Source organism: Oncorhynchus masou, chromosome 5 (assembly GCF_036934945.1).
Source record: "Oncorhynchus masou masou isolate Uvic2021 chromosome 5, UVic_Omas_1.1, whole genome shotgun sequence".
In the NCBI taxonomy this organism is placed as follows: Eukaryota; Metazoa; Chordata; class Actinopteri; order Salmoniformes; family Salmonidae; genus Oncorhynchus; species Oncorhynchus masou.
The window spans coordinates 59,226,692-59,236,850 of NC_088216.1; the positions used below are offsets into that span (position 1 = coordinate 59,226,692).

A 10,159-nucleotide genomic window follows, 5' to 3' on the forward strand; every position below is an offset into this window, starting at 1 on the left:
CCTATTTCTACAATTTCTATTCTTAAAATATGACTTTAAACCTAACCCTACGCTAAACCACACTGCTAAGTATATGCCTTCCCTAACCTTAAATTAAGACCAGAAGGCACATTTTTTTTGTTTTCATGAATGACTATATATTTACTTTGTGGCTGTTGTAACGAGTGGAAACCCAATGGCACCCTCATGTCAAGCTCTGACGTGTGTCTTTTTACGACGGTGTGCTTGTCCAGTTTCCGACAGTGTGACTCGCAAAGCGTAACCGCTGTGAATAAGCTGTTTTAGTTTCCTGTTTTACATTCTAAAAACGAATCTTTAGATACTTTCAAACAAATTATCAACGAAAATAACTGTACCGATAACCGATATATTGCAATTATCAGTCGAAATACGTGTTCAACCAGCTTCAGTTCTGAAGTTGCAACTCGAGGCCCCTGCGGAGTGTTAGCTCTAGCGGCACTGTAAAGTTTGTTGTTGTCACGTGACGTAATACGAATGTGGCGATAAAGTTTTTGTTTCGTTATTAAAACTGCCATACATTTCAACATTGGCTATCTATTGAAGTAACAATTTTAACACGATGCCTCAACCAAAATACAGGAAGATTGCTGTGATTGGGTACAGATCTGTAGGTGAGTCATATAAGAAGCTAACTAACGCGTTAGCCAGCTTTTGTTTTTGTTTGCATAGCTACGCTATTGCTAGCTAAGCTAGCAAGTGTTAGCTAGTTAATACCAAAACACAATACCATAGTTGTGTAACTTAATTGTGTACATGTTTGTATAGAAGTTGTCGACAATTACGAAACGTTGTCGTTGATATCATTATTTCTATTCACCATGCCAAAGTTGTGTGCTAACTTTGCCACAACGGCAGCCAAGTAACTAGTTCCTCGATGTGGCACTGTCTCGCGTCTACCTCACACTCTACTTACAGTTAGATATTTGCATTGTGAAATATCTCTTGTCATAGCTAACGTTAGGCTATTACAATTTATAACAGTTGTTCAGAGTTCGATAACTTTCAGTTTCTTACTTACCAAATGGTAATTTTCTATGATTTTGGAAATTGTTGCTCATCGGCCACCACAACAATACATTATTTAATACATTATTTCTTTACTTCTACAGGAAAGTCTTCTCTCACAATACAGTTTGTGGAAGGACAGTTCGTAGATTCATATGACCCTACCATTGAAAACAGTAAGTATTTATTTATTTATTTTATATAAATGTGTTGGATCAGTTTTGTTTATCTAATTGCACCCATTGTAAGGTGCCGTTGAGGATCAAATAATATGCATGGATGAAAATAAGTTATAGGTGGTTGTATCCAGAATGTTTTCTCATTTCATGACCATGTTATATCCAGCAATTACCATTTTCTCCTGTATGCTGCCTGTGATGTAGGACTATTCAATAGTCAGATTCCGTTGCTAAACATTTAGCAACTGAAACCTTTTATTGTTTACCCTAGGGACCTACCACAATTTGTCCAATAGAAACTTGTTTTCGTTGCGGAATGTTGTACGTTTAGGATAAACGGCTTCTGTTACAACACATTTTGCAACTGAATCTGACTAATGAATACACACGTGGCTTGGGCTTGACCACTTGTCTCATCATCTGTTTCCAGCCTTCAACAAAATGGTGTCTGTCAACGGTCAAGACTTCAATCTTCAATTGGTAGATACTGCGGGTCAGGTATGTATGCTTTACATTGTACTACATTACTTATTTTATTTACCTCAGTTTCTTTAATAAAAACACTATATACCTGCTGGGTTCCGGTGATCAGTGGCAGTTTGCGCAGATGAAATGTAGAATTGTTGGGATATTGACAAAAAACAATGATCGATATTTATTTCAGAAGCACTTGTCTCTTGTTTTTGTTTTCAATCTAACTGATTTCTCCCCTTATCGCTACAGGACGAGTACTCTATTTTCCCTCAGTCTCATTCAATGGACATCCATGGTTATGTCTTGGTCTACGCAGTGACTTCCATGAAAAGGTGAGTAGTCACAGGTACATTTCATTCTGGGTTTATCCATCAGAGAATGTGTTCAATAGTCACTTGTACAGGGTTGCAGGTGTGATTGCAGGGTACAGTGAAAATCTTATGGTCCAAGCTCCGACATGCAGGATGAAGTGAAATAAAATAATGAAAATGGTCATAAAAAAACAACAATAGAAATAGCACAATATACATCATAATGGTAGTAGGGGGGAAACATCTTTGCCCTTGTGACTACTGTGTATATAGATGGTTGTCTGTGCATCAATGCACACATGGACCCTAGTAACCTGTCTCTTTGTCTTTCACTTTTTGCAGTTTTGAAGTTGTTCAGGTTCTTCATGACAAGCTTCTAGATATGGTTGGGAAAATACAGTAAGTTAACCAAAATTATAAAAAGTTTAATGCTGCTTTTGATGAATTTGTTTCTTTAAACGTTTTTGTTTTTCATGTAAGAAATATCAATGGATGTTTTCTTTTAGGGTGCCAACTGTTCTTGTTGGGAACAAAAAAGATCTCCACATGGAAAGGTAAACTTACTTGAGCTGAATGAAGGTGGAGAGCAATGGTGCTCCCACTCACATGCAAGGCTGGTACAGTATGTGTTGAACCATGACACTGTCTGATATATGGTTTCACCTTGGTTATCCAGCCAAGGCCTTGGACCTTGTGACTATAGAGGTACATCAGTGCCCCCTGAATATACTGTATGTGATTTCATTACATCATGCTCAGTGTGTCCTTTTTCCCCTCAGGGTGATCAAGCCAGAAGAAGGGAAGAAGCTGGCCGACTCATGGGGAGCAGCGTTCATGGAGTCTTCTGCCAAGGAGAACGAGGTAGACAAATATATATTTTCTGTAGACAGAGCTACTCACCAAAATTGTGTTTATTCAAAATAATTAAGGTATTTATTGATTTGTTTTCATCTCTGCATTGCAGACCGCTGTAGAGTTATTCAAGCGGATCATTCTGGAGATGGAAAGGGCGGATGGGAACGTTGCCTCAGAAGATAAGAAGTGTGCTGTGATGTAAGAGGGTCTAACCAGGACAGCAGTAAGCTCATTGGCCGAAACCAGGAGACACATCACCACCAGCCTGCCAATCATGACATCCCCAGCACCAAGGAGCTGCAGTCGCAATGTGGCCATTTATAATTCAATAGTGTTTTGCAAAGGCAGCCAATCACACTCAAGACTGACAAAGGAGAACTCTGAGAGGTGTCACACAAGGGTTTTACTGAACTCTGTCAAGTTTGGTTGGCTTAAACCAAACCCCATGAAAAACAAAACATGAAAATGCCAAATGTAATGTATGAGCCACAAACTCAAACTTTACACACAAAAAACATCTCCCTGATAATCTGATAATTGCAATCAACTAGCTAGCCATGCATCAACAGATGGAGCAGTGACTGGCCAGTGTCCCTGACTCTCACTGGCTAGCTTCACCTTGTACACCTTGACTCCTTTTCTCAGGTCATCTGTATACTTCAATGAATACACAGGCCATGGCAGAGAGCCACAGTTCACATTGCTGTTGTAGCGATATTGGAAAGTTGCTATGATATACAACTGATTAATGTCTTAGTTACAGTATCTTGGAATGAGTTTTCTTTCACACAATACGTGTGTTGCGGAAATACATTTCCTCTTGCATTGGTCTTGGCTAACATTGTTTCACTGTAAAACTTTCAGCAAGTCAACTTCAGGTTACACTTCATCCTTGAACTGTAAATCATGTCTTTTAGAAAACAACAATTTTTATTTTCTAGAATACATTTTGATGTTCTTCAGCACTTCTGGTTGGCAGATTGGTCCTCGCTCCCTTCCTCTCTGTGATTTATCTGTCATCTAACTTTAATAATTGAGCTGTAATTATCCAGTAGATGAGGCACCCTTGAATTAAGTTTCAGATTAGAAGAGTGGAAGGGATCAGTTATATTTAAAAGTTGTGGCCTTTTGATCCCAGAGAACTAGAATCCTATACACAGGTTCGATAGTGTTGTTGGTTATATCCTGAGATAATACATGTTTGTTTATTCAGCAGCATATTTAATAAAATGTCTGCATATAATTATACTATAATTAAGAATATTATGGACTTGCAGTTTTTGCATTCACTGATAATTCCTTACCACTGTGGACTGCAAACCAGTTCATGGGGACCACAGGATCTGCTGGTTTAGTTTTGGGGTTTTGATTCCAGAAGTGATGTAGGCTTGCTCAAGCTCAATAAGGATGCTGTATGACCCATTATGACTTATACATTTAGTATTGAGTCAGGGAATAGCAGCGGTCACACAGTGCTCACCATAGCCTGATTTGCGTGTCTACTTTAGCCTTACAAACAAGATCAATTAGAAGCCAATGGTTTTTACTGACATTACTTTCATTTATCCACCCCCTAGTATCTATTATTTGTTATTTTGATGTTTTTTTGGGATAGAGTGCTTCTCTTTGAGTAAGTAGTAGGTTGATTGATTGATAGGTGATTGATGGTCAAAGAGAAGCTGGTGATGCTGTGTCTTGTGCCTTACCTTACCCTTCAATACCCCCTTTATTCAACCCACCTGCTTCCCTACCTGACTCAAGGTGCTCTAGTTTTTTTTCTGTTGCCTTGATCCAATGGGCAAAAACCAGGTGGTGTTGTGCAACCAATATCCCCACGGTCAATGTTAACTGAGAAATCTTGCTGTAAACAGTTTTGTATATATAAATAAATCCTTTACTCCATTAAAAGTCTATTTTTTTATTGATTAGTTGTGCTGTAGATGCTCAATAACTAAGAATAAGAATTCCACAAGTCTCTCAGGAAATTAGTAATTATTTGTTTGACAAAACCGAGCAAAGACTAATTATGACACTAACAATTATGTAATTGTCCCTGTACTAAACCTAAACTATCATAAAGTGCAATAGTAATGGCATCTTTTTGTAGGCACTGACTCCACCATGGCTTGTTGGCCAAAGCTTATGGGGAAATGAATGGAGATTTTTGTTTTTTGGATCAACACTGAAAATAAGGTCCCTGTTAAACAGGCTTAGGAGATCTTATATGTTTTGTTCTATGAGATCATATTCATCAGCAAATGTCACTTTTTGGAATTTTGAAGCACTTAATCAAAAAAGCACTTAAAGGCTTCATAATTCATAAAGGTCATGTTAACTGACATTATCTCAGAACAAAATGTAAAAGATCGCCTAAGCCTGTGAACCTCAGACCTTATTTTTGGCTTTTATACCAAAACCCAATTCTTTCCCCATAAGAATGATGGCTGAAGGAACCAGAGGTAAATCATTTCCAGTTTTCGGACTACAAGTTGGCGCGCACCTTGATGGTCTTTATGGAGGTTTGTCAACTATGGCATAAGGAGACGACGAGTGGATAAGAGGCAATCTGTAATTTTGATTAAGACATTCATGAGTGAGCTAGGATTGACGTAGTCAATATAACTCTATAGCACTTTTGAAATGTACAGGGACAGACTTCAGAACATTCTAGCAAAAATTCCCTGTCTTAGGTCAGTTAGGATCACCACTTTATTTTAAGAATGTGAAATGTCAGAATAATAGTAGTAGAGAGAATTATTTATTTCAGCTTTTATTTCTTTCATCACATTCCCAGTAGCTCAGAAGTTTACATACACTCAATTAGTATTTGGTAGCATTGTCTTTAATTGTTTAACTTGGGTCAAATGTTTCAGTTAGCCTTCCACAAGCTTCCCACAATAAGTTGGGTGAATTTTGGCCCATTCCTCCTGACGGAGCTGGTGTAACTGAATCAGGTTTGTAGGACTCTTTGCTCGCACATGCTTTTTCAGTTCTGCCCACACATTTTCTATAGGATTGAGGTCAGGGCTTTGTGATGGCCACTCCAATACCTTGACTTTATTGTCCTTAAGCCATTTTCCCACAACTTTGGAAGTATGCTTGGGGTCATTGTCCATTTGGAAGATCCATTTGCAACCAAACTTTAACTTCCTGACTGATGTCTTGAGATGTTGCTTCAATATATCCACATAATTTTCCTACCTCATGAAGCCATCTATTTTGTGATGTGTACCAGTCCCTCCTGTAGCAAAGCACCCCCAGAACATGATGCTGCCACCCCCGGGCTTCACGGTTGGGATGTTGTTCTTCGGCTTGCAAGCTTCCCGCTTTTTCCTCCAAACATAACGATGGCCATTATGGCCAAACAGTTCTATTTTTGTTTCATTAGACCAGAGGACATTTCTCGAAATAGCACAGTCTTTGTCCCAATGTGCAGTTGCAAACCATAGTTTGGCTTTAATATCCCGGTTTTGGAGTAGTGACTTCATCCTTGCTGAACGGCCTTTCAGGTTATGTCAATATAGGAATTGTTTTACTGTGGATATAGATACTTTTGTACCTGTTTCCTCCAGCATCGTCACAAGGTCCTTTGCTGTTGTTATGGGATTGATTTGTACTTTTCGCACCAACGTACGTTCATCTCTAGGAGACAGAACATGTCTCCTTCCTGAACCGTATGACGTCTGCGTGGTCCCATGGTTATTATTCATGCGTACTATTGTTTGTACAGATGAACGTGGTACCTTCAGGCATTTGGAAATTGCTCCCAAGGATGAACCAGACTTGTGGAGGTCTACAATTGAGGTTTTGGATGATTTATTTTGATTTTCCCATGATGTCAAGCAAAGAGGCACTGAGTTTGAAGGTAGGCCTTGAAATATATCCACAGGTCCACCTCCAATTGACTCAAATGATGTCAATTAGCCTATCAGAAGCTTCTAAAGCTATGACATCTTTTTCTGGAATTTTCCAAGCTGTTTAAAGGCACAGTCAACTTAGTGTATGTATATTTCTGACCCACTGGTATTGTGATACAGTGAATTTTAAGTGAAATAATCTGTCTGTAAACAATTGTTGGAAAAATGACTTGTGTAAATGCACAAAGTAGATGTCCCAACCGACTTTCCAAAATTCTAGTTTGTTAACAAGAAATTTGTGGAGTGGTTGAAAAACAAGTTTTAAGGACTCCAACCTAACTGTATGTAAAACTTCTGACTTCAACTGTAAGCAGACAACGAAAGCTCTTACAATATTCGATGATGACATTTCTCTAAAACAGGCTATAGGCTACATGTGCACCACCAAGTCAGAACAGTAGGGTAAATTATTAGAGTGAGGCACATGGGCTACTAACAGCTTACTACACAACATACACTTAGTATTACTTTCTTAGCTAGAGTATATATATCTCCCTGGCATATTACATAATTTACGCAGCAGCATACAATACATTTGTGGACTCACATTGCTGTGCTGTGCTCACTTGAACAGGAAGGTGGTGCGGCGGTCCTTGGGCAAATTTTGTCATCAAACTTTGTCATCAAAGTATGGCTTTCTCTGGATTTATGGTGCTTTCAAGACAACTGCGAGCTCTAAGAAAAAACAAGGTCAAATCATGATGATGTCAGTGATCTTCAGGTCGGAGCTCTAGAAAGAGGCCCGAATTCCTGACTTGCAATTCTGAGATGGATGACCTTTCAAAATGTATTTTCCCAGTCGGAGCTCGTTCCCAACTCACTGAAGTCAGAGATTTCCCAGTTCCGAGTTTCCAGTTGTTTTGAGCGTGGCTGAAGTCATGCTGGATTGACAGCAGGGCCAATGTTGAATGTTTATCCTTTTAAGCTTGGAAAAGAGACCCTTAATGCCAGAATTTGACCACACACCCACTACACTGAATAGCAGGCTTTGTAATGCTTGCAGTTAGCCACTGATTCCTTCCAAACAACTTATTGTTGAATTTGCAATTTCCAACTTGTTGTGTCCAATGGCCGATGAGCACCGGTACGTTTTATCTATGATTTCTCTTCATCATTTCCCTTCATTTGAAAAGGATTTGCCAGTAGATTGTCAACTTGATTCATGATGATGACTGCTAGCTTGCTAGCTAAAACTTTGAAAGTATGATGTTGACATGATCAGTCCAATCATTAGCTACGGTAGATATAATGTGATTTGACGTCATTTTATCTATGGCCAATGATCTTGAGCCTTCACGGATGGGCACTTCTAATGTAACTCTATGGCAGCACCCAAGGGGCTTGAATTTTCTAGCTCTACCCGTAGATTTTGCGGTGACGTAGTGTCCTCGTGAGTGACAGAGCACAGAGCAAATCACAACGCAACTAGAGAACAATACCAACCCCTACACGCCGTATTTTCCGTTGGCTGCCCCACCACCACAGAAAGCACTGAGCTAGTCTGAAACACCTGCATTTTGGAGCTGCCTTACTCAAGAAAGCAAAAATCAGACCATGTTTGTGTCCCGCTTCATTAACCCAATCATTTATTTTAGTTTTTACATTGTTTGCAAACTGATATGTGACATGTATAAATACCAAGATAACATTGCAAAACAGGTGGGGCTCAAAATGACGGGTCGCCATTCGCCACAGTTGTCTGCACATACGCCCAATCCCGCTCCTTACCTTAAACTCCCAACCTTACCATCTCCATACAGTGATACGTCACTCTTTCCCTTCTTTGAGCCCACCCCTCTCTTTGCTCACGTTTTGTTTAGTTTGATGTTGTGCTTAGACTGCTGTTTTGTTGTGTTTCTTTTTCCTTTCTATAATTGTAAAGCAACTTTGTGTCCTTGAAAAGCTCTATATAAATCCCATGTATTATTATTATTATATGCTGCTGATCAACATGACTTGCTTACATTTTTACAATTTGTTATGCTCATTTCCGTTATATTTATCCCTCCTCTCCTATTAGGAGATGGAGTCCAGACAGGCTTTGTGAATGGACATAAGAGAGAATTAGCAAACTCACACACACCCTAAAACAGGAGTGGGCAAACTTTTTGGCTCGAGGGCCACATCGGGATTTTGAAATTCAATCGAGGGACGCATTTGTTGGGGGACTAATTGTTTGTTAAAATCAATTTGTGGGAGCATCCTGAGTGGCACAGCGGTCTAAGGCACTGCATCCTAGTGTTTGAGGCGTCACTACAGGCTGACTGTGACTGGGAGACACATGAGGCAGCACACAATTGTCCCGGGTTAGGAAAGGGTTTGGTAGGCTGAGATGTCCTTGTCCCATCGCGCTCTAGTGACTCCGGTGGCGGGTCTGCATGCATGCTGATATGGTCGCCAGGTGTACAGTGTTTCCTCCCACACATTGGTGCGGCTGGCTTCCGGATTAAGCGGGCATTGAGTCAAGAAGTAGTGCGTCTTGGCTGGTTCGTGTTTCGGAGGACGCATAGCTTTTGACCTACGTCTCTCCCGAGTCCGTACAGGAGTTGGCCGAAAAGGTCCCATCAATCAAAGCCACAAGCACACCTCAGACACACGCAAATCATATTTATCCTTTCCTAAAACCATAGGCCTATTCAAAACCTAGGCTCACCTTCAAATGTTGGCTTTGCGATCTGTTGCCCATTTCAACAACCAGGGTTTCATTAAAGGATACTTTTTTTTATCGCATATTTAATTAAAGTGCATTGCATTTGGGGATTCATTCATTGTCACAAAACGTGCGTCAGACAAAACAATATGTATTTTGTTTCTGGCTGGCATATGTGGTGGTCGCCTAAAGTCACTGTATTAGGCAAGGCCTCATATATATAGGATAGCAAACGAATGGTGGAATAATAGCCCAGCCTATGAATTAACCTTGCGCTTGCTTTCAGCGAACTGGCGGGGATGTTTGAATGGGCGAGAGCTTCTCTGGTGTTATGTGATCACATTGGCTGGTGGTAAAAATGCAATAAATGTAAATCCTCTGTTCTCCCCACGCCCAATATTTTACAATGAAATGTATTCCATTAGAATGCCCAATGTTAGAATGTTTCAAATCAAATGTATGAATTCATTTAGAACGTTTTCTTATCAGTCTAATTTCCATAAACATTGTGATTGGATGAAAGCATGGAGGGTTCTCGAAACAGGATCAAATCCACTGCTCTCCTCGAGCTCATTAATGATATAATGTTCATATTTGAAGATTGCCAAAAGGCCAGTCTCATTGGCAATGACAAGGAGTGGCAAGAAATTGAATGTTAGGTAAATAGAATGGTACCCAGGCTACCCCTTTTACCCCGTCTCACCCTTTCTTCACGGTCATGCGCAATCAGAAGGAAGTACTGTTAGA

The 10,159-nt window shown here is 39.9% G+C and overlaps 1 protein-coding gene across 1 annotated transcript; it reads left to right on the top strand.

Annotated features, from left to right (window-relative positions):
- Positions 1-208: 208 nt before the first annotated feature.
- LOC135539979 (GTP-binding protein Rheb-like) lies at positions 209-4,753 on the top strand. The gene is made up of 8 exons (XM_064966260.1): positions 209-632; positions 1,131-1,202; positions 1,636-1,703; positions 1,929-2,011; positions 2,333-2,389; positions 2,497-2,544; positions 2,770-2,851; positions 2,955-4,753. The coding sequence occupies exons 1-8, from the start codon at positions 581-583 to the stop codon at positions 3,045-3,047; spliced, it is 555 nt and encodes a 184-aa protein (XP_064822332.1). The 5' UTR covers positions 209-580; the 3' UTR covers positions 3,048-4,753.
- Positions 4,754-10,159: the final 5,406 nt, after the last annotated feature.

What these genes read in the sequence shown, in the direction of transcription:
- LOC135539979 (XM_064966260.1), top strand. Translation starts at nt 581, where the DNA reads ATGCCTCAACCAAAATACAGGAAGATTGCTGTGATTGGGTACAGATCT. An exon ending in GATTGGGTACAGATCTGTAG is followed by an intron (nt 633 to 1,130) that starts GTGAGTCATATA and finishes TTACTTCTACAG; the next exon opens with GAAAGTCTTCTCTCACAATA. An exon ending in GCAGTGACTTCCATGAAAAG is followed by an intron (nt 2,012 to 2,332) that starts GTGAGTAGTCAC and finishes CACTTTTTGCAG; the next exon opens with TTTTGAAGTTGTTCAGGTTC.